Source organism: Pelodiscus sinensis, chromosome 5 (genome assembly GCF_049634645.1).
Source record: "Pelodiscus sinensis isolate JC-2024 chromosome 5, ASM4963464v1, whole genome shotgun sequence".
NCBI classification, from domain to species: Eukaryota; Metazoa; Chordata; order Testudines; family Trionychidae; genus Pelodiscus; species Pelodiscus sinensis.
The window spans coordinates 14,445,897-14,469,990 of record NC_134715.1 but is presented as its reverse complement, the minus strand read 5'-3'; the positions used below and the strand labels follow the sequence as shown (position 1 = coordinate 14,469,990).

The 24,094-nt window shown below is 45.5% G+C and overlaps 1 protein-coding gene across 1 annotated transcript; it reads right to left on the bottom strand.

Moving 5' to 3' along the window:
• Positions 1-371: 371 nt before the first annotated feature.
• LOC102454852 (uncharacterized) lies at positions 372-10,943 on the bottom strand. Its single transcript, XM_075929560.1, has 5 exons — positions 10,580-10,943; positions 8,209-8,282; positions 8,050-8,097; positions 4,524-4,880; positions 372-2,540 (listed from the first exon to the last, which is right to left on the bottom strand). The coding sequence occupies exons 2-5, from the start codon at positions 8,260-8,262 to the stop codon at positions 1,026-1,028; spliced, it is 1,974 nt and encodes a 657-aa protein (XP_075785675.1). The 5' UTR covers positions 8,263-8,282; positions 10,580-10,943; the 3' UTR covers positions 372-1,025.
• Between the last annotated feature and the right edge of the window lie 13,151 nt (positions 10,944-24,094).

The window sequence follows — 24,094 nt, the reverse complement described above, 5'->3', positions numbered from 1 at the left end:
GGGGGCTTCAAAATTCTGGCTGCTTGCTGCAAAATCAGCACAAGTATACAGGGTATGAATCCGATCTCATGGGTGTGCGAATAAGTCAAGAATGACTTCATTGAAGTCAGTGGAATTGCGCTGTTTTTATACCAGTGTGAGATCAGAAGCCGGGTCTGTTTTTCCTTAAGTAGCACTTAAGGAATCTAAATCAGCTATGTTAAAGTTACCACTTTAGAACACCCTTTTTCCCTTTCCCATTGAATTCAAACTACAAAGTAATAATATTTCATTTTAATATAGCCTAATAGTAAAAAGTCAAATCATGCAATGATTTGATCTGGTGTTTTTAATATTAATTAGGGAAATAATAAAGGATTATTTGTAACTTTAAAATAGTAAGGTCATCAAAGGAAAAAGATAGGTTTTTGTACATTTATTACAAAATATTACATACACTGCTATTGAAGTGATAGATACATTGAATAACAAAATAAATTGAAATCCACAAGATGTATATATGCAGTGACCATATGCTTTGCTTATTACATGGAGTAGTGGCACTTAAATTCATGTGTTTACAGTCCACATAAACTTTAAATTAAGGATCTTGTATGTTAAACATCCATTTCCTCCTTAATGCTCAAAAACATCATGCCTAACAATGTTAATGGAAATAACATACTGAATTATAGGAAACCATCACTCTACTAGCTTTAACTTCACTAAAAAATACGGGATTTTATTTTAGTTTGCAAACACTTCTAAACAATATATAGATTTTCCCCTTCTTTGTACTACTTCAGTTCTAGGACAATAAATCAACTTCTTACTTACATTTAGCTTTTTCATATTTAAAGCATCATTTTTCATTTGATTTCACATTGGGCAAACACCAGCTGAAATAGTGAAATCCTACCAAATCATCATGCCCTTATTGTTCACAGAATATTTCTCAGAAAGAACTGATCTTCTTATTGTCTACATGGTAAATAAATTAAAAGATTTTTCCTTTCCTGCCCCACAATTGAGTTTTCATATACATTTTAATATCCATCCTGACAGTCATTGTCATCATAGTCACCAATGGGTTTGTTGTGATAAACATCAAGGATTAGCTTTCTGCTTTCAATCTCAGTGCTCCTCGATACACTGTCATCTTCATAGCTGGCTGATTGACTTGCAGTATGCTCTCTGGATTCCCTATCTCTTTCTCTAGAATGACTATGTTTGTCTTGTTTAGGTTCACTGTCATTTGTTTCTACAGACTTACTGTCTTGGCCTTGCAGTTCTTCAGAGCTGATGTCCTCTTCATTCGAATTACTGACTTGGTCCAAATCACTGGCTTTGCTCTCTTTGCGTCTATTGCCCTCTTCTGAAGCACTTTTGCTCTCAACTGATTTACTGTGGGATGGTCCATCCTTATCTTCTTCTGATTCCAAGCTGCTCTCTGTGGATTTACTCTTCTCTAATTTGCCATGTTCCCTCTTGTCTTCTGTGGATTCACTGTCACTTACTGATATCTTGCTGTCATCCTTAAGGGAGTCTCTGTCTTCCTGTCCTTCTTTAGACTTGCTACCGCTGTGTTCACTTGATTTACTTTCCACATCTTCGGAGTTTTCTTCATTTTCTTCTTGGGATTCGCTACTGTTTTCACTTGATTGACTGGAGATATCCTCATTGGACCAGCTGGTGCCATTTTCCTTTGACTGGCTGGTGACATCCTCCCTGGGGTGGCTGGAAACATATTCTTTAGAACAACTGTTGTCTTCTGTGGACTTGCTGTCCTCTTTGGAGCTGGTGTCATCTGCATCCCTGGATTGGTTGTCATTGCCCTCTGCACTATCATCCTCTTCTGAAGTAGCATCACCATTTTGAAACATGTGGCTCTGGGAATGTTTCACTGATGTTCTGCTGCTTTTCTGTGTGCTCTGACCATGCTCCCTACTGGCTTCTTGGCTGCTTACTTTGGAATAAAGGGTACCATGAACCATATTTGAATTGCTGCCCTCACTCTCAAAGATGGATGGGTCATCACCGTGCATTCCTTCATCAAAACTGTATCTCTCTTCTTGGCTACTGCTGGCACTGTCATCTTGATTTCCTTTGCTGTGGAAATGCCTGCCATCGCTATTACTATCAGAAATGCAACTGGCATCCTCCCGATCAAGGTCTCTGCTTTCGCTGCTGCTGCTGCTGCTGCTGCTGCTGCTGCTACTGCTGTCACTGTCTTTTTTCCCGGTAGCAGTAGCTCTGTTGTCACCATCTAGGTCCCCATGAGCAACTTCATTATGCTCATCTGCTCCAGTGGGACGAATGGTGAATCTAGAGTCTGCCCTATGAACATCTTCCTCATTATTTTCATCAAAAATGTCATCACCACTGTCATCTTCCTCATCTATCAGATAATTTCTTTCCTCATCCCCTTTGCTCGAATCAAATCCATTGGATTTATAAAGATAACCATTTTCAATGCCATCACTTTCTTCAGTTTCTTTGCTGCCCGTATAGTGATTTCCATTGTCACTGCTGTCAATAACAGGAATCTCATTTACATCCACCTATATATGCAGAAAAGAGAAATTATTATAAAGACTTTCCTCTTGTATTTTACAAAAGCTGTTTGTTTACTAAATTGTGTAGGCCAAACACTACTATTCTTTATACCTGTGCTGTTCCTTCAAATCCATAATGTTACATGGATGTAACTAAGAGCAGAATTTGACCCAGTAGGCCTTAAAATATATATCTAACAAATTAGATTTCAAATCACCAAATAAAATGTTACTTTAGTTAACATTCTAAGAGTTTTAAAAATATGTCCCCCTAGAAATTACAGTTCAACTACTGTTCAATTTAGATATTGTAAACAAATTAATCCACTAGTTTAAAATGATTTATGGCAGGAGAGAGGTGAATTTTCATTTATGGCATTACATGATTCAAGATTACATCGGTCATACTCATAAATAGAACATTATGCAATGTGATATATGGCTTAAGCTACAATATTCTGATACATCTTTTGAAGGGCTAGGTGTTTGGATACAGGGATTTGATTTGTTCCATCTCTACATGTAATTGTATATGCCTTTAATATAACTAATCTAGGATGGCATGAAAAAGTTGCAATCTGCATCAGTCGCAAGATTATCCACATCAATGAAATCACAGTTCTTCCAAAGTTTTCCAAGTAAGTTGCATATAGTAATGGTCTTCAACCATAAAAGCTATGATATGGCCCATTGCACAGTACTGAAAAAAGCCAGAACTTCCACAGGGACTTTATAGTAGCTGTTGGGTGTGGGTGCTATGCTCCTTGGAAAATCTTGACCAATGTTTGAAGTGTGTAATAATTGATTTCAGGCCCATTTCTGCAATAATAAATAGGAGCTACTGATATTGAGCTCTTTTGAAAATCCTGCCCATGGATGAATAGTGAGGTTTTCTTATGCTTTTGACAGTAAAAATATAAGGAAATAATGCTTTCCATATATCCAAAGATGTGTTAGGTATCTGGACATTTTTCACGTAAGTACTACAGATTGAAACACTCTTAACCAGGATTCTCTGGTCCGGCAACAGGACCACCACAGATGTTCCAAGACCAGAGAGTCCCAATGGAGGGCTACTACCTGAGAGCCCTGCAAGCTGGCAGAGCTGCAGGGCTTCCTGGCAGGGCAGCGGCAGCCCCACGTACAGCAGCAGGAATCTGGTACAGAGGCTGCGGGACTGCCCAGAGTGGCAGCAGGAGCCAGGCTCTCCAGCAGGAATTTGGTGCACAGAGAGCCCAATGCAAGAAGGCAAGCAGGGCTGCCGGGAGCTGCAGCAGGAGCCTGGTGAGCACACAAACAGCGAGACTGCCTTGCGCAGCAGTGGGAGCCTGGTGAACAGAGATGGCAAGGTTGCTCTGTAAGGCAGCAGGGCCTGCAAGACAAGAGAGCCAGCTGGCGGGTAGCAGCAGGGTCAGGAGTGGAGGGGGGCTGGTGTCAGGGGATCCAGAAATGACCACCCCTGGTCTGGCAAAATCTCTCATCTGGGAGAGGTCAGGTCCAGAGGGTGCCAGACAAGGGAGGTTCAATCTACATAGTCTAGTGGTAAAAAAGGGGGGTATGATTTCATTTCAGATATAATTTTACACAACTGTATATTTTTGGTTGTTTTTTTTCCATTTAGTCAAACTTTCTCCTGTAAGAATTTTGCATATGTCTGAATTTCCAATACACACAATTTGTTTGTATTTTGACATATACATTTCATTACAAAGCTGGAGGAGTGATTCTTTTTTTTTTTAATTAATTTCCCTGTAAGCTTACCCAAATCCAAATGTATTTATCCAAAATTCAGCTGTTAGCACAATACTGTCTCTTGAAAATAGAGCCTGATCTGATTACAGCAAATTATCTGTGATGTGTTTAAAGCCCTGTGTTTACAGCAGATTGCATTAAGATTGCTAACCATTTTTGCGGATCAGACAACTGGTGGAAGAAAAACGTTAACTGGTAGGCAACTGAGTCTTATACAGAAGAGTTAGGTATACTTACTAGGGAATTTTTCTCAGTTAATTGATCACCATGGTTATTTTCAGCTACTTCTTCTATATCATCATCAGCCGACTTCTTTTGATTGGCCAAAGTCTTATGCTGAGCTTGCTTTTTTCTAAAACTGTCTTCACCCTCATAGTCCTGAGTGCTCCTTGCATCAACATCGTTTCCATCAATGTCACCTGGACTTTCAGAACTCCTGCTAGAAACCACAGATGGGTAGTGGTATTCTTCATCAATATCCTCATGTTCATCAACATTTGAATTATCTCTTTCAGTTTCTGCGCTGCTTTTAGGGCTGCTGTCATCATCATCATAATCTGCCACCTCATTCAGACTTTCTTCACTTATTGTGTCCTGAAATTAAGGTACTTGGGTTAAGCAAATAGTGTTGCAGTTATACTGATGTAAGAGTCACATTGTGTCCACTGATGTAAAATAAACTGCTTATTACTGTTTTACTTTGTCAGAAAGGCAATGAGGGTTAATTTAATTACCCTTTAATTACCAGTTCATCTGCATTGCTTTTTTTTTTTCTAATAAACCATTGTTTGCCTTATGCAAGAAACCCAAACAGAAAAAGGGAGGGGGATTATTTCATTTTGCCGTTTTTATTTGTTAAAAGAAATGGGTATGTGATAGATCTAATTTAGTAATATCTCATGCATTTTTAAATGCTCAGACTGCTTATACTGAAGTGATTTCAGTTTGAATAAAATAACTGAATGTTTTATTATGGTTACCATGGATTTTGCTGGCATTTTGAATGGACAAATCTTTTTTTTTTAGGGGATAATGTTAAATGTCATCGAGGATATGTCTACACTACAAAGTTAATTTGAACTAACAGCCCTTAGTTCGAATTAACTTTAATAGGGGCTACACATACAAACCACTAGTTCAAATTTAAATCAAACTAGCAGAGCGCTTAATTCGAACTAGGTAAACCTCATGCTACGAGGAGTAACGCCTAGTTTGAATTAAGTAGTTCGAATTAAGAGCTGTGTAGCCACTTAATTCGAACTAGATGGAGACTAGCCCTTCCCGGGTTGCCCTGGTGGCCACTATGGGCCAAACCAGGGAAACTCTTCTGCCCCCCTCCCGGCCCTGGAGCCCTTAAAGGGGCACGGTCTGGCTTCGGTGTCCATGCCAGGTGCAAGCCTGCCAGCACCCAGCCAGCAGACCCTGCACCTGGCACGGCATGAGCCAGCCACCCGATGCCCCCTAGCTCTCCGCCTCTTCCTGGGACCAGGCTGGCGGCTCCCAGGAGCCTCCCTTATCGAGGTTTGGAGGGAGGCCTCCAACATCCACGATCTCCGCACTAGACAGAGGAATGCAGCTGTCTAGGGCAGTATAGCTGCCAAACCAAAGGCCACATGCGAACCCAGGAGCAGGTTTGCATGAGAATCAAGTTGGTCCAGTGAGACCCCCAACCCTGAGCTTAGAACATAAGAACATAAGAATGGCCGTACTGGGTCAGACCAAAGGTCCATCTAGCCCAGTAGCCTGTCTGCCGACAGCGGCCAACACCACGTACCCCAGAGGGGATGGACCAAAGACAATGACCAAGCAATTTGTCTCGTGCCTTCCATCTCCAGCCTTCCACAAACAGAGGCCAGGGACACCGTTCCTACTCCCTGGCTAATAGCACTCCATGGACCCAACCTCCATGAATTTATCTAACTTCTCTTTAAACTCTGTTATAGTACTAGCCTTCACAGCTTCCTATGGCAAGGAGTTCCACAGGTTGACTATGTGCTGGTGAAGAAGAACTTTTGCTTATTAGTTTTAAACCTGCCGCCCATTAATTTCATTTGGTGTCCTCTAGTACCTATATTATGGGAACTAATGAAGAACTTTTCTTTATTCACCCTCTCCACACCACTCATGATTTTATAGACCTCTATCATATACCCCCTCAGTCTCCTCTTTTCTAAGCTGAAGAGTCCCAGTCTCTTCAGCCTCTCTTCATATGGGACCTGTTCCAAATCCCTAATCATTTTAGTTGCCCGTTTCTTCACCCTTTCCAAGGCCAAATTTTTTTTTTTCTTTTGAGGTGAGGAGACCACATCTGAACACAGTACTGAAGATATGGCGTACCATAGTTTTATACTTCCCCTCCTCCTCCTTCCCCTGGCTTCCCCCTTCCAGCTCCCTCCTCCCAGGTTTCCCCCTCCCCTCTCACACCCTCTCTCTTCCCCTTTCCCACCTCCTTTTCCCAGCCTCCCCAGAGGTTAATCCCCCCCCCTCCAGTTTTGTTAAATAAAGAGAGTTTCTATTTTTGAACACACGTGTCCTTTATTTTTTACATCAGGAAAGGGGCCTAGGGAGGGGTAAGTGGAAGGAGGTGAGGGAGGAATGGGGCACAAGCCCCTGATTGGGAGTACTGGGGTGGCTCTGCGGGCTCCTTGGGGTGGAAGCTCTCCTGCAGGGCCTCCTGGATCCTGACAGCCCCCCGATTGACCCCCCCGGATGGCAGCCTGCGGCAAGTGCAGCCGGGCTGATGGCCAAGTGCTGTGACGTGCCGAGTGTGGGCACTCAGGGCACTCCAAGACAGGACTGCTTTGCTGTCCCTCATCGAGTTAGAGAAGCAAGCGGGGAACCCTGAAAACTGTCTGTCCGGGGTGGGGGTCGGGTCCCTTCAAGCACAGCCCTCAGCTAGCCTGAGGCAGCAGCTCCACAGTCTAAGTCCTAACCTGATGCCCTGCCGGCACTGGTTCCGGCCAGCCTTAACTTCAGTTCAGGGTCTACTCAATGTGGACATGCTATTTTGAATTAGCAAAACGCTAATTCTAATTAGTTTTTAGGTCTAGATCCACTAATTCAAATTAGCTTATTTCGAATTAACTAATTCGAATTAAGTTAGTTCGAATTAGTGCTGTAGTGTAGACATACTCTGATAGAGGTGTGTGAAACCATAAGAGACTTTTAGACTCATGAAGACCAAAACCACAAGTGGTTTAGAATGTACCAGTTCAGAGGCAGGAACAAATTATTTGTCTGTCACTAGGAAGATGGGACTTTCTTCTTTCCAGTGGCACAAAGTTGCAATTTCTAGCACTGTGGCATGGAAAGATACCCTAACTTGAAAGCTGTGATGTTACTGAATCTTAGAAAAGTAGTTTTGGCTGAACCCTGCCTATCCTGTGCCTCATGTTGGGGGAAGGGGAGAAGTCAAAAAGAAATTCCATGTTTGGGTAGTGAAGGAGGAAACGTTGCTCTGGCAGCTTTCCTATTTATTTCAAAAGCTTTAAAAAGCAGGTTTCTAAAGCTGTTCCAATCTTTGGATTGTTACAGTAAGTTCTGCGGGGATGAATTAGTGGGCAGCACATAGTTGAGGTGTCTGAAAGCATGTAATTCTATCTATCACATAGTTATCTCCACATATATGTGTGGCAGGGAGGATGAATGTAGAATTAGCTAGAACAATTATGAATTAAAATAAAATTAAAATTGCTTTACAATATTGTTTCACAAGATATTTGCTGAAATAGTCTTCTGAAAAAACTCCTGATAATCAGCTTACCTTCTGTTTTTCAGCGCTCCCAGAATGGACATTTTGATGACTAGGCACCTAAGTACATTAAAAGACAAATTTATGCATGAACAACATTTGTACAGAATGTCTAGTGTTCTTTAAAATGCTGAGGCTTGGGGTTTTAATTATTTTATAATAAGTACTTACAGGATGAGCACAAGATAAAGCCCAAAGAGAGATTAACAGGAGTACTGCCTTCATATTGATTGTGGTGTCTGTAGCTGTGATGAAGTAGGGAAAAGAGTATTTATACATGCTCCTAACTGCAATTCAGCATGACTGATTATAACAAAAGCATCTAGTGATTTTTGAGTAGCAAAAACCGAGGCGAACTTGAAACACCTTAAAAAGGGCCTGATTTGGAAAGAGTGCTGGCACTCAAAACCTCTAGTGTACTTTAAAGTGGATTTAAGTAATCATTTCCTTTCAGAGTTAAACCCTTTTATGTAACATAAAACATAAACACTGCAAAGGGCAAGTGTCACATAAAAAGCCATATGTAGACCTGCAGGGGTTAAATTTGTATTGCTTTAGGCCAGCCATGAGCCCTGATGGCAAAAATACCAGGTGTTCTTGATCAGATCGCCTTCAACACCTGCAACTCCCTATGAGTTGAGAGACCTAGCTGAGGGACAAATATGGGATAAATAACATGACCTCTGTTCTCAGCCCCGTGGGGACATTGAAAGTGGCATTGGGCCAGTATGTGCACACCCGATAAACAACTGTAGTATAACTAGTGTAGGAAGTCCTGTGTCCGGTGAGTCTCACCAGGGACCTAGAACTCCGAGGATCCCCCCAGCTGGAGCCATGTCCACTGCAACCTGGTGTGAGGTGACAGGAATGGGACTCCCCACAGACTGAAGGGGCGTAAGCATTTCCAAGCGCTGTTGCTCTCTTTTATGCATTGTTCTGCTTGTGCTTATTGGAGTACAGCCTCTTCCCAACTTACAAACCGGTTATGGACCAAGCAATTGGTCCTAACTCGGTTCATTCGTAAGTCGGGCCCCATAGAGTTACACATTACCGCGCTGTTCATAAGCACGGATTGCTTTCGTAACCCGGGGTCCGTCATTTACAACAGCTTCAGTTGTAACTGTGAACGGTCATAAGTCGACCATTCGCAACTCGGGGACCGGCTGTATTACTTTGCAGTAGCTGTGTAACCATCTGGTAGTATTAAGCCTGTAATAGTAGTGATGTAGTAGATTGATAAAAGCAACTATCCCTAATGGACTCTGTCTTGAATCGAATCCATAATCCTGTTGGGCCCTGGCCCTGTGAGTTGACAGTAAGTAAACACATTTTCACACTTTTAGACTAATAGGAGGCCTGATTCTGCCACCGTTACTCACACTAAGTAGCATCTACCCACACAATAATTGTAGAGGAATATGGAATGCAACAAGAATAAAGCTGGCAGAATCTACTATATAGTGTCTTTTGTACAATAGGATATTGCTAAGACTGTGTGGCTGTGTCTAGACTGGCCAGTTTTTCCAGAAAATCAGCCGCTTTTCCGGAAAAACTTGCCGGTTGTCTACACTGGCTGCTTGAATTTCCGGAAAAGCACTGACGATCTCATGTAAGATTGTCAGTGCTTTTCCAGAAATACTATGCTGCTCCCGTTCGGGCAAAAGTCTTTTTCCAAAAGACTTTTGCGCAAAAGGGCCAGTGTAGACAGCACAGTACTGTTTTCAGCAAAAAAGCCCCAATCGCGAAAATGGCGATTGGGGCTTTTTTCTGGAAAAGCGCGTCTAGATTGGCCACGGACGCTTTTCCACAAAAAGTGCTTTTGCGGAAAAGCATTCTGCTAATCTAGACGTGCTTTTCCGAAAATGCTTTTAACGGAAAACTTTTCCGTTAAAAGCATTTTCGGAAATTAATGCCAGTCTAGACGTAGCCACCCTGTTTAACATGAGATAATCTAATATAGTAGTCTGTCATAAAATAGCTTTTCTTTTTACCCTAAGGCAGGGATGGGGAACCTACGGCCCAGGGCCAGATGCAGTCCCTGAGTTGCCGAGATCTGGCCCCCCAAAGCTTAGGGCCTCCCCAGCATTGGGGAGCCAGTGCTGGCACTCCAGCCCTCCCCCCGCCACCTCTCCACAACCCCTGGCCCCTGACTGATTTTTCTGTAGGTCAGCAGCCCTCAGTTCAAAAAAGGTTCCCGACCCCTGCCTTAAGGCACAGAAAATCAGAATTATAAGGCCTCACATATAAACACCTTTACTCACAGATTTACCCAGTGTATAAATCAGATAAACATGTGACACAGAAACAAACTTAAATGTGTTCTAGGAAGGAAATACTACATTATTTTACTCTCTTAAGTGCATACTGATCTGAAAATCAGCAAAAGAGCTTTTGCTTTTCCCTTAAAAAAACAATTTGCCCCCTGCCCTCCTCTCTCTCCCCAAGGTATTCTGTTGTGCTTGTCTATAAAAAAAAAACAAATGTTAACATGTACATGCTGTTTCATTTTTTCAGAATAAACCAAAAAAATTAAAATAGTTACTTCTGTATGAACGTCACCCAGGCTTTCTTCAGGACTTCTTAGCTTTTGTACTTCAGATGTCATAAGGGCATAGGATCAATGAAATGATATAGCCATACAGGTACTTTGGTAACTAGAGACTCCTCTACTAGTGCATGAATTTAAACACTGCTGCAGATTTGGTGACCAATCAGCACTCACAGGGTGAATGTCATCAGATATTACCGACAATCCTGTACACCTACGCTTCCTTTAGCCTTCAGAGGTATATTTTCCCTTTTAAAAAAAAAAAGCTTTTTGTGGTTTGAAAATGACTGGACTACTTTTCATATAATGAAAGATCTTGCTAAGTCTATATTTTGATTTCTAAATTTGTCATTCACAGGGTTACGAACATAAATAGAGTGTCACCCACACACATGGCCAGATCCCTGTCATACTCAGGTGAGAGTTGTTTCCTGTTAATGTATATTTTCAGGTCATACAAGCACACAGTTTGTGCATTTATGCTCCAGGAATTGTATCTTTTCAATCAACTTGTGAGAATATGCTGAAAAGGATCACAATGAAATCTTTGTTTCACAGGTGCTATCTGCACTCAAACCTGGAAACTGAGGGATAAGTCCAGCTCTTGTCAAACTCGTTGAGCATTCTCCTGTAAGTTTCTGTGGATTGGGCTGAAAATCTATTCATGGAAAGTAAAAGCTAAACAGAACTTGAGCCAAATAGTGCATGTGCTAAGCTAGAAGAAACCATACAGCAGTTTAGGTGGTGGGGCCTTTCATGCTTTCTTCAGGTTCAGACCTTGGGGCTAGGAACCAGAAATTCCTGAGTTCTAATCCTGGATTGAACACTGACTTTATATATTACTTTTGTCAAGACACTGAATTCTCTCTTTCAATTTAGTCTTTAAGGTGCCACAGGACTCCTTATTGTTTTTTCCCCTAGCCTCTGTTTGTCAGAATAGGCAACAGTAGCTGGATCACTCAATTATTACTTGTTCTGTCCATATATATGTGTGAGAGAGAGACAGAGAAACAGAGACCAAAAAAAAACCTAGGCAATGCTAGTAAATTTCAGACATTCCTTTTGGTTTGGTTGGTTTACCCAGTTAATTTAGGTCACCCAGATTTATTCAAAAAAAGTGGACTTTTAAGGTTTAATGGGAAAATCAGTGAAATATTGGGCTGCTTCTCCTGTCCTCATTTGGATAATGTTTCTGTATATTTTGGGTAATCTGTAGGGTGCCACAGGACTACTTGTCATTTGGACATTGCTAAGGAATTCTGCTAGAGATTACTTAGTCCTTCAGCTCATAAAAATATTCATGAAATACAAATATTTTGCCTATGAAACAGACCAGATTCCATCTAATTGCAGGGGTTTTTCAGTGATGTCCTAATGAAGGCTAATGCCAGATTTTCCTAAAGAGTTATTACCTTTCTCCCCGTCTTCCTGGTATACAATGTTGAGTTATGCTCTCAATAATATTGAATAAGTTGAATTGAGCTTTCCAGTTTAACATAGGTTGAACTTCTCTAGTCCATCACCCTTGGGACCTGACCAATAAAGAACACAAGAATTTGCCAGACCACAGGAGGCCAATATTGAGTAGTATTACCAACATTCCACTGTTTACTGGGCTTTTAGAAAATATTTAAGGGTAAATTATAGCTAAATTACAGTACAGAACACAGAATGAACCAGGACTGGTGGCTCTAAAATTTTACAGGATGATGGGAAACTTGGCCATACCCATGCCGGACCACAGATGTTGCCAGACTAGAGAGGTTCAACCTGTAGTCCAAAGAAGCTCTGCTGACTTCAGCAGCTTCACTCTGGAGTTACACTAATGTAAAAAGAGAATGGAATTTGGCTAGGTTTCTTTTTTCAGGAAAAAGTGTAAACAATTCCAGTGAAGTGCACTTCACAAGTTTGTTTGTTTTTATTTTTTGGTTGGTTGGTTGGTTGGGTGTGGGGTTTTGTTTTGTTTTTTTTTTTTTGGTCAACTGGTATAATTTCCCTCCACAGTTGTGAGAAGTCACCTTTGTTTAACTGGGAAAAGGAAGGAGTAGATTTCCTCCACCCCTCAATCCATCTTTCTGTAGTACACTTAGACAGGAGACTTTGGATTTAGTACAGGGCATGTGGAAAGAAATTGTGGCAGTCCTATGTTAAGAGATTGGCAGCGCAACACATTTGAAAGCATTTGAAATAATTTTTAAAGTAATTTAGCTGCATGTCTCTCAGAAGATGTATATTGTGAGTTAAGACCACAAAGCGTGGCAAATAAAAATAAATTGCAATTAACACAATATCCTGTTCCAGTGGGTCAGTGGCAATTTTTTTATTTGGTTTTGACCCAGTTCCCAAATGAAGCAAAGTCAATTTTGAGATCTATTTTCCTTGATTTTCTTACTAAACTCCACTGTTCGGTCACCTGTAATGAGTTTTCCAATCTTTACAGAGAGTAATTTTCAGTAAAATATTATTATGGGGTGGAACTGTTCTTGCTAGTGAAAAAGCCTATGGAACATTTACAACCTCCTTTGAACTGTTTGTCCATTTGTGCAATAGTCAGCTCTTGGGTGGAATGGAGATTTGAGCCTTTAATTTCCACATTTACAAAATTATTGTGCAATGATAACACCTCTGAAATAAGGAAAATACAGAGTTCATGCCAAAATGTTCTCTTAATACAGTAAAAGATGTATATATTACAAGTTGCACCTCCTGGTCTGGCACCGTCGGGACCTGAGCTGTCCTGGACCAGGAAGTTTGTTGGACCAGGGAAGGTCTGTGCTCTCCTGCTGGCTGCCCTGCTTCAGGGCTCCTCTTCCTGGGGCTCCCTGCCCTGCCGCTGGTCCTGCTAAAGCTGTCCAGCATGGTTCCCCACCTTGCTGCCTGCCTGCTACCCCAGGGTCTCCTGGCATTCCTGGCCTGGACCACTTGGCTACTGCCAGGCTCACTGTTGCAGGGTGTTCTCTGAAGTTCCCGGCAGGTGCCATCCAGTACCGCCACCCTGCTGCTGCCAGGAGATTCCCCAGACAGGGTGCCCAGCCACCCATCCCTCTGGTAGGCCTGCCCCGCTGTCACTGGGGATTCCGGATGCTCACCTCCACTAGCCCGCTTCATCCATGGGGGTTTCCCCAGCAGAGGCTGCTCAGTCACCCTAGCCCTGCTGCCATTGGAGGGGGTGTGGTTCTTATGGTTCCTCGCTGGGGCCACCAGCTGCCACCTGGCTCCATTGTCACTGAGGGTTCCCTGCCCAGGCTTGGGGCACCCTGGCCCCTGCCTGGCCCTGTTGATGCTGGGGTTTCTGGGCTAGTGTGGGGGATCCCCAGATGCTGCCCCTGCATTACTCCAAGGCTCTTTGGTCCAGCAACATCCCTGGCCCTGCTGGACCATGGATGTTACCAGATCAGAGAGTCCTAGATTTGGGAGGTTCAACCTGTATAGGCAATCCGCTAGAAGCTGAAAATTGCACTGACTTTTGTGCAGCTTCCCATAGGTTCTTTGGAAGCTTGTTGTACGGCTGCTTGCTCAGAGGGACTCCTACACCTAATGGGTGCAGGAGTCCCGCTGAGCAAGCAGCCATACAACAGCTTTGGTGGTCGGGCATTTCTTCTAATCTTTTATTATAGCTGTGAGGCTGAATGTCAGTAGTTCCTTATTTCTGGATTTTAATCTCATCTCTAACACCAATTTACTTTGTCAATGGATGAGTCAATAAAGGCAACATTTTCAAATAGGGCTTTCAGTGGCACTAAGGCTCCTAAATGCATAAGGCCCAGATCATCAAAGACCCAGGTTTCAAATGCAGGAACCTAAATATGTGAAACATCTGGGCCACAATTATTTTGAAAAATTAGACTTTTCTGTGCTTTTGAAAATGTTACCCTAAATTGTCTCTGCTTCAATTTCCCAGTTATTCATACTCATGAAAACTCATGATCTTTTAATAAGTTAACACATATCAACATGTATTTAATATTTGACATTCTTTTAGTCATATTTAGGATCATTGTCCATCTTAGTCATAAGATTTTTAAAATGGTAAATTTCATGATTTTAAATATTTAAATCTGAAACGTCATGGTTTTATAGTTGTAGGAAACTTGGCCCAAAAAGATTTTTGTGGGAGTTGCAAGATCATTGTATGGCAGTTGCGGTATTACTACCCTTCCTTCTATACAGCTGCTGGCAGCAGCACTGCCTTCAGAGCTGTGTTGCTGGAGAGTGGTGGTTGCTAGTCAGCAATCAGGCACTGTAGGATTCTGAGCTACCACTAACAGCAGCACAGAAGTAAGCTAGGCCCATTGTCAGCAGCCACCATTCTCCAGCCACCCAACTCTAATAGCAGAAGTAAGGGTGACATGGGTATGGTATTGTCACCTTTACTTCTGCACTTTACTCCTGCTGGCAGGTTGTTGCCTTCAGAGCCGGGTACCTGGCCAACATTACAACCACTGCTCTCCAGTTGATCAGCTCTGAAGGCAATGCAAAAGTAAGGGAGACAATACTGTGACATTTCTAAAATAACCTTGTGATTCCCCGTGCAACCTCCCTTTTTTCAGGACCCCCAATTTGAGAACTGCCAGTCTCCCCCTGTGAAATCCATGTAGTATAGGATAAAACCCCACAAGGCCAGATTTCATGGGAAGACACCGGATTTCAGAGTCTGTGATGCATTTTGCATTACTGTCAATTTGGTACGTTTCTAGTCTTATTTATTTATTTATTTATTCATTGTCTTTAATTGTTCTCACATAAGCACAGAGGGTATGTCTAGACTGCATCCCTCTGTCGGCAGAGGGATGCAGATTAGGCAGCTTGACATTGCAAATGAGGCAGGGTTTGAAATATCCCATGCCTAATTTGCATAAAAATGTCAGCTGCGTTTTGCTGACTCAGCACTTTGTCGGCAAGAAGCAGCAGTCTAGAGGGGGAATCTGTCGACAAAGAAAGCCTTTTTCGACAGATCCTGTAAACTTCCTTGGAATCTTTCGAAAAAGGGATCTCTCGAAAAAGGCTTTCTTTCTCGACAGATTCCCCTCTAGACTGCTGCTTGTTGCCGACGTGGTGAGTCGGCAAAACGCGGTGGCCATTTTTATGCAAATTAGGTGCGGGATATTTAAATCCCTGCCTCATTTGCAATATCGATCTGCCTAATCTGCATCCCTCTGCCGACAGAGGGATACAGTCTAGACATACCCAGCTCTGTGAATTTTTAAAACAATGTTGTAAAACAGATTTTGTTTTCTCACACAGCTAGTTCCAGGATGCCTTCCCTTGTGGGCTCCCATTGCAGAGATACCCTGCTTTCGTCTCAGTATTGGATTTCTGAAATAAGAAAAAAAAAGTAGTGCATAATGAATTAGAATCCCCTCTGCACTGGAATAAATTTACAATAGTGGCATTTATACTACAGTATCAGTTAAGCCCTCAATCAAGATTCGGACTCAGGTATGCTAGGCACTGTACAAACACATAGCAAACCTGTCCTTAAATGTCTGAAATCTAATAAGACAAGACAGACAAAGATTAGAACAAATGGAGTCCCAAGACCATATAGCTGGTCAGTGGCAGCACCAGGAATAAGCCCCAGATGATGGTCAACAGTAGCCTGTTTCCTTGACCATTCTCACTGGTTTCTTTTCTCAAGTATTCATTGTGACGGAGCCCTTCCCCCCTCCCCCCACATTGAAATGAATATAAATAACTCAAAGGTGCTTTGAGCAAATTATTTCATGTAACCTATTAAACAAAAGCAGTGGATCATGACATGAAGATTATCTTATTTTTTTGTAGATATCATTTTTGTGTATAAAATTAGACATATGGAGTGGGAAATACTTAGTGGGTTTTAAATGTGTGAATGAAAGTAATCAAGGGAGGCCTCACTGTCTGGGCAATCATATACAAATAGCCTTTTGTCCTTAAATCTTAGCAGTGATTGATAGGGAGTGGCCAGGTGATTCCCCATGCTATAAGGCAGTGGTTCCCAATGCGGTGCCCGCTGGCGCCACTGGGGCATTTATGTGCACCCACCGGATCATATGGGCTGGCCCCGCCCCCAGCGTGCAGCACATGCGCGGTGCCAGCCCCAGGTGCATGGTGCATGGACGGCCCCGGGTACGTGGCGCATGGACGGCCCCTGCCGCAGGCCCCCGGCGTGTGGCACATGCACGGTACCAGCCCCAGGCGCGGGCACGTGGGCGGCCCCTTCCCCAGGTGCATGGCACGTGCCGGTGCAGGGCGCATGGGCGGTCCTGTCCCCGGACACGTGGCGCGTGAGTGGCCCCGCCCTCGGGCGCCTGGCAGCCCCAAAAGGTTGGGGCCAGTGCTATAAGGGAACTCTTTTAAAAGAATAGGAAGGTAAGAGTTTTCTTGATCTTTTGGCTGGGCTGCATCTAAAAGAAAGGAGCCAAAGACCCCAGGATAGAGAGACAGCTCTGGTTTGGAAGGGCAGCTGGAAAAGAGGTTTTAGGGTGAGTTTGAAGAGCTTGTACTGAGGTTTCAGTGTAGAATTAGCCAAATGTTTTGTTTCTTTTGATTTGTAATCTACTTTGCTGTTTGTTCTCGCTTATTACCACTTAAATCCTACTGCCTGCACATAATAAAATCACTTTTATTTTCTGTCAAACCCAATGTAAATAATTATTACCTGCGGAAGTAATCAGTGTGCACATTCCCTTGTTAAAGGTGCCTTACCAAATTCTTTGGGGGTTTGATCTCTTTTGTGGAATGGTATCCCAGGAAGCTGGGACCTAAACTGCACTTTCCTCAGACCTGAAGAGGTTACTGCTTCTGGGGGGAAGCGGGATGTGGCAGGGATCTGAGCTCAGGGCCTTGGCTAGGGGAAACCAGCAGAGCTGGCTGGTGAGAAGCCCCAGAGAGCTGGAAGGTGCATGGCAGTGGCCATGTCAGCACCCCAGGAGGTACCCCCATGAGGACGTCTGTGACCGCAACCCTGTTACATTCATTTTCATTCCTGTTATTTTCAATTTTTATAGCTCTCTCCATTGAATCTGCCCTCCGCAGCCATTTAGCTTCCTGGTGTTTCCTTTTGTTGTTGTTCCTTGTGATCTCTTTCCTAACATTGTGCTTTTAATTTAATTCTCTTTGTACATTCCTTTTATAGCTATCTTCATCCCCCTCATTTCTGTTTCACTGCTTCATTACCTTCTTACAGCTGTAACTATCTTTCCTCCAGGTTATGTTTTATTCTTTCTCTCCTTTTATACTAGCCCAGGGTATGTCTACACTACCCCCCTAGTTCGAACTAGGGGGGGTAATGTAGTCATACGGAGTTGCAAATGAAGCCCGGTATTTGAATTTCCCGGGCTTCATTTGCATAAAGCCGGCCGGCGCCATTTTTAAATGCCGGCTACTTTGGACCTCGTGCCGCGCGCCCCATACTCCCAGTGGTCCCCAATCTTTAGAGGCTCCCGGGCGCCTGGGGGCGGGGCCACTCACACGCCCGGTGCCCAGGGGCAGGGCCGCAAGTCCTGGGGTGGGGATGCCCTTGCACCTGGTGCCGGCATGTGCCCCGGGGCCGGGGCCGCCCGAGCGCCTTGTGCCGTTGGCCCGGGGCCGGCGCTGCCGCCAGAGCCGCGCGCCTGGGGCTGGCACCGGCGCCGCGCACCCGCATGTGCCCCGGGGCTGGGGCCACCCGAGCTCCGTGCATCAGGCGCCGGTGCCTCCAGTGCGCTGCACGCGGGGCTGGCCCAGGTTGTCGGCAGGCGCACACAAATGCCCCAGCGGGCCCATGGCGCCCGCGGGCACTGCGGTGGGGACCACTGCACTAGCCAATTAGCCCATCATAAGACAGGATTTTCAGGTCTCTCCTCCACGTCAGTCTTCTCTCCTGAGCCTGTGCTCTGTTTCTCTCACTCCTCCTCCTGCCTCCTGCTTCTCCCCCTCTCTCTGCTCATCCAGGCCCCACCCCCTCCGTATGTACATCACTGCCCTTCCCCCCTTTGCTTCCTGCCGTGGCGCTTGGCTGACTTCTGTGCCATTCAGCCAGGCTGCCACGCGGGAGCAAGTGGCACAATTGGCCGTTTGGGCCCCGCATTCCCCATACAGCCACTTGCTCCCACATGGTGGCCCAGCTGAACGGCGCAGAAGTCAGCCGAGCGCCACAGCAGGAGGCAACAGCACCACCCAAAGGGAACAGCCAGCATTTCAGCATTACAGAGTCACAGACATTGGGCTACTATATATGGGTATGTCTACACTACGCTCCTAGTTCAAAGTAGGAGGGTAATGTAGGCATACCACACTTGCAAATGAAGCCCGGGATTTGAATTTCCCGGGCTTCATTTGCATAAACCGGGCGCCGTCATTTTTAAATCCCGGCTCGTTCGAACCCCGTGCCACGCGGCTACACGCGGCACGGACTAGGTAGTTCGGACTAGGCTTCCTAGTCCGAACTACTGTTACTCCTCGTGGAATGAGGAGTAACGGTAGTTCGGACTAGGAAGCCTAGTCCGAACTACCTAGTCCGTGCCGCGTGTAGCCGTGCGGCACGGGGTTCGAACGAGCCGGGATTTTAAAATGATGGCACCCGGCTTATGCAAATGAAGCCCGGGAAATTCAAATCCCGGGCTTCATTTGCAAGTGCGGTATGCCTACATTACCCTCCTAGTTCGAACTAGGAGCGTAGTGTAGACATACCCTATATGATTTTGCTTTCTTTTATTTTAGCTCCATCTGGGTCTGATGCAAAGTCCAGTGAAGTAAGTGGAAAGATTGGTGTTGACTTCCATAGGCTCTGTGTCAAACATTTTGTGTTTTCACTCCCTTCTTCCATAAATGGCTTTCTTCCTTTTGGAGTTGGTTTTTGTGGTTTCATCATTTGTCATAGTAGATCACCTGGGATGTGCTTTCCTCTGAATTTCAAACAAAATTACACTCCTACTCTTCACGTCACAAATTATTTTTGGTGCCATAAGCAATTATGGTGGGAGGGTGGGGAGGGTTTAAGCTGAAGCTGCATTTAACTCAACCTCCCAACGCTTGACGTTGTCTTCTGTCAAAATATTGTTGTCTGCATAATTTATAAACAAGAGCATTGTCCATCCTGAAAATACTCAAAAAAGAAATAGATAAATTAATGGAGGTTAGGTTCATCAATGGGTGAGTCAGGATGCGTAAGAATGGTGTCAGTGTTCCTTCTATGATTTTCCATCCATGAGCAGAGTGAGTTTTGTCTTGTGCGCTTGTCCGGATGTGTGCCACTGTGGCACCACTTCCCAAGAGACTCTCCCAGGTAGTGCCCCCTCTCACACAACATTAAACAAATACTATCAATTTATTTACAATTTCCCTAAATGAACTGAAAATAAAACAATGTAGTGCTCTGGACAGCTGTGGCTGAACTGAAACCTGGACTGCATGTTTTCATTTAAGATGAAAAAGTGACTTTTCCTGTATTAGGTGTATAGTAAAACTTCTCTTTCAGCTGAGAAAAAGCTGTAATTCTTTCTGGAAAATATTTTTAGTATAATGGGGGAGGAGAAAAGTTTGGAGTTATTTTAAAAAATTACCTTTCTGACATCTCTTCCTCACTAAGGACAAAGAAGGAGGAAAATGCAAAACTGATCATTATCTGTCTGGAAAAACATTCTTGTGGAATGAGTTTACATGTGAATCTATCTTTAAATATATAAATTAAAGTATACAGAACATGGGAGAAGTTTGTCCTGGGTGTCATTTAGCATTTTAGACATAACAGCTCATCCACAACGAAAGCAAAAGCTTTTGAGACTTTCGTTCTTACTTTAGTCCTTTTTCAAGACTTTCCTTCTATAGAAAGTTACATTCTGTGATCTTAGTCCTGCAAAGAGTGTTTGATTTTATGCACTGCGCTGTCCTGTTGACTTCAGTGCAATTATTCAACTTGAGTAAAATGACGTATGGTGCACTGGTCATTGCAGGCAGAGCCAGATTAACTTTTAGGCTAATAAGGGCCTAAGGCCCCTCTATTGTTTAGGCCCTCCTAGCAGAGCTAGGGCCAGGTGAGGGAAAGGTGCAACAGGGTTCCAGGAGGCAGAAGTACTGAGGGTGTGTCTAGACTACAGGTTTTTTTTTTTTTTTTTAAGTGGTCTTTTTTTGAAAAAAAAAAAAAAAAAACTTCCCCAGCATCTATTCTTTCCTCAGCATCACTACCCTTCCCTCCAGCACCCTCCTCCTCTACCTTCTGCGTTGTGGGGAGGCGTGGTCACTTCCCCCACCTTCCTGGTTGTGCCCCCCCCCCCCACGTGTCCCTGCCCCTCCCTCTAGCACCCTCCTCCTCTGCAGCCAGCTAAGCAGGGAGGAGTGATTGCTGTCCCTTCCCTCGGTTCGCCTCCTTGCCCTCCTCCCCTCAGCTCCTTTCCCCTCCTTTTACACCTTCCTCCCCTGCCTGCTGCTTGGTAGGGAGAAGTGGTTAACCCTTGGCCCCCTCCCTGCCATCTGTGCCTCCGTCAACACCTCTCCCCATGATGGAGGAGGGCCCCGCCACCGTTGACCCCACGGTCCCCCCATTGTCACCAGCCCCGAAAATTGTTGCAGCTGTTCTCCTGACTCCCTCTCTCACCACCACCCTCACCCTTGTTTCTGCTCCCATCCTATCATCTGGCCCTGATCCTACCCCCCCCACCCCACCGTGATGCCCACTCTCCCTCCCCCCTCCTCCCTACCCCCTTCCACTCCTCCGCGATGCCCCTCCCTCCCACCTCCACCGTGATGCTTGATCCACCTCCATTATCCCGCCATCCCACTGTTATTGCCACTCCTGCAGGGGCCATCACATTCCCACTAGCTGCAGGGGCCCTCAGGGGGTAGTATTTGTGTCCCCAGTCCTCTAGGGGCTGCCTTGTTCCCTCCGCCGCCCCCTCCCTCGCTGGGGTTGGGGATGGGCAGCGCGGCACCGCCACGCCAGGGATCGGATCCCTGTCTGCTCCGCTCTGTGGCCCGTAAGGTCCATCCGGGGGCCCAGACAGAGGAAAAACCTGGTGCCCCCTCAGTGCTGGGGGCTGAGCTCTGCCGGTTCCTCACAGATACCTGCGGGGCTAAGGGAAAGGTGGAGCTGGCCCTTCAGTGCTGGGGGGACTTTCACTTAGCTCTTCAGGCCACAAGATCCCTCTTGCAGGAGGGGAGAGGGACCAAGGGGCAGAACATCGCGTCCTACTGCTGGACCCGCAAATTTCGTGACGTTCTCCTTGCCTTCAGGTCAGGGAGCGGCCTGCGGGAGGCTGATGATTACCCTCCTGTGACACGGCGCCTGCCCTGCACTGGCCCTTTAAGACCAGGATTCAGGCCCTGAGCCAGGGCTGGGAACAGAGAGGCCAGCTGAAGCTGTTAGGGCTAGTGAGAGCCCAGCTGGCAGCTATATAGAGAAGCACAGGCCCCTTAGGAGGGGGGAGTGAAGGGAGGACTGCAGAGGAAGCAGGAGCTCCCAGGAGGGAGACCAGCTGGGGATAGCCAGCTAGGGCTGGGAGAGGGCCAGCCAAGACTTCCCCTGGCTAGGGGCTGGAGGCAAGGCCCCGGGTTCGGAGGCGGATCATAATGCCTTTCCACAGAAGTCCCCCAACAATCACAATCATGACAGACACCTCCCTCCGGGGAGGGTGGGGGGAGAATACTCCAGGCCTCTCAAAGTCCAGGGCCAATGGGATCATCACAAACATTCCCTGCACATCAATTTATTAGAACTCACAGTGGTATTCTATGCATGCCAGCACTTCCTCTAGCTGACATGGGGCAACACCATACAGATTTTTACAGACAATCAAGCCACAATGTATTACATAAACAGGCAGGGTGGAGCCAGATCTCACTGGCTATGCAGAGAGGCAGTTCACCTATGGTCATGGTCAGGGCTCGCTGAACTGCGGCGAGCCCTGCTCGCCAGCTGCACTGTCCAGCCATCTGCTGGGTTACAATCTACTCGCCACGGGTGAGTAGATCATATAATTTGTCGAGCCCTGGTCATGATGCATAGATACACATACATGTCTCTTATCTCCTAGGCAAGGATAATCTTACTGCAGACACCCTCAGAAGGAAGTTCAGCTCCAACCCCAAATGGGAGATGGATGACAACATATTACATATGATCTTCAAATACTGGGGATTCCCCACATCTGACTTGTTTGCAACCAATGCCAACAGGAAGTGTCCCCAGTATTGTTCACATGCAGGCATTGGGCTACACTCTCTGGAAAATGTTTTTACAGTCCCTTGAATCCCATTTATATGTGTTTCCTCCCATCCCACTTTTTCACTAGGTGGTCAACAAGATAAGAGCAGATGCAGCATCAGTAATACTTATTGCTCCAGCATGGCTACGCTCAGGATTGCATCTGTTCCTGGTCAAGCACGGTGAGGTGAAAGACACTGATCCACCTTCAGGGGAGTCTGCCAGAGGTAGGAAGTGGAGGTGAGTCTAGTACCAACCTCCCCAGCAAGCAGCATCTCCTGCTCAAACACGCCTCTCCCAACACCCTCCCTCCTCTACTCCAGAGTACAGGGATAGAAGTCCTCTCTCTGTGGGACACTGCCACTGCCAGACCCGGCATGTGCATGGCACAGAAGGAAGTAGAGCTGCCCCGTCCCCCTCCCACCTGCGGGCACCTGGCCTGGCCAGCACCTTTTCATATCTGCTTGTCCCTGAGACTTGAGGGGTAGCAAGGCTTACATGGGACATCTGTGCAGGACACTGCCTGCTGTCTAGGCCATAGATGACCTTGCTGGAAGCACATTGCCATTGTCTGAACCGAGACCTTCAGTGGCAGCTCAGACATTAGGACTAGACTTCATGCAAACTGTCTCCTGGGATAACTTCCCTTTGCACTTCTAGTCACAGCTGGACCAGCTGCAAGCATAGTGCGTCCACCACCTCCCACCCTATCCTTCCAATCCTGCAAGAGATGCAGGTGTTGGCAACCCCACAATGACCTAGAGTGGGAACATCTGCACTGCCTCTGTTCCATGATCAGGAACTTTGAGGAGGGATGCCAGGAGTGCCATGCTGACCAGGAGCGTCAGCAAAACATTTGGCAGCACCTGTCCCTGCAGCAGGAGACAATGTGCATGGAGAGGTCCAGCACACACACTCCTAGCACCCACTCCCCTCCCAGCTCCTCCATCACCCACCTCTGCCCCCCCCCCCCAGCCCCCAGGGGCCCACCGAGGGCACTATACATGAGGCAGTGGGACCACCCCAGGCAGGCACCAGTTTCAGTCCATCCCTGAGCCCCTCCTCCCACTTTCTCCCCCTCCCAAGTTCTTTCACTAGTCCTTCCCCAATTTTATATTTGGGGAATATCTAAGAGTTTAAAAAGATTTTTTGTTTCAAACAATAATTTGGTATGCAGGGGAGGAGAGGGAAAGGTGGCAAGGAAGGGATGAGGGAGGAAAGGTACAGAGGGCAATGCAGAGGCTCCTTGTGGCCCCAGGGACCACACTGATGCTTACAGAACATGTTGAGGGTCTCAACTTAAGTGTGGTTGCACATGCAAGCAAATATATACAAATAGCTTCTCACAC

Excerpts from the sequence above, each read along its gene's own strand:
- LOC102454852 (XM_075929560.1), bottom strand. The coding sequence starts at position 8,262 with ATGAAGGCAGTACTCCTGTTAATCTCTCTTTGGGCTTTATCTTGTGCT. Across the intron at positions 8,098-8,208 it reads CTTTATCTTGTGCTCATCCT|GTGCCTAGTCATCAAAATGT; the intron begins GTAAGTACTTAT and ends TAATGTACTTAG. Across the intron at positions 2,541-4,523 it reads TAACTGAGAAAAATTCCCTA|GTGGATGTAAATGAGATTCC; the intron begins GTAAGTATACCT and ends CTGCATATATAG.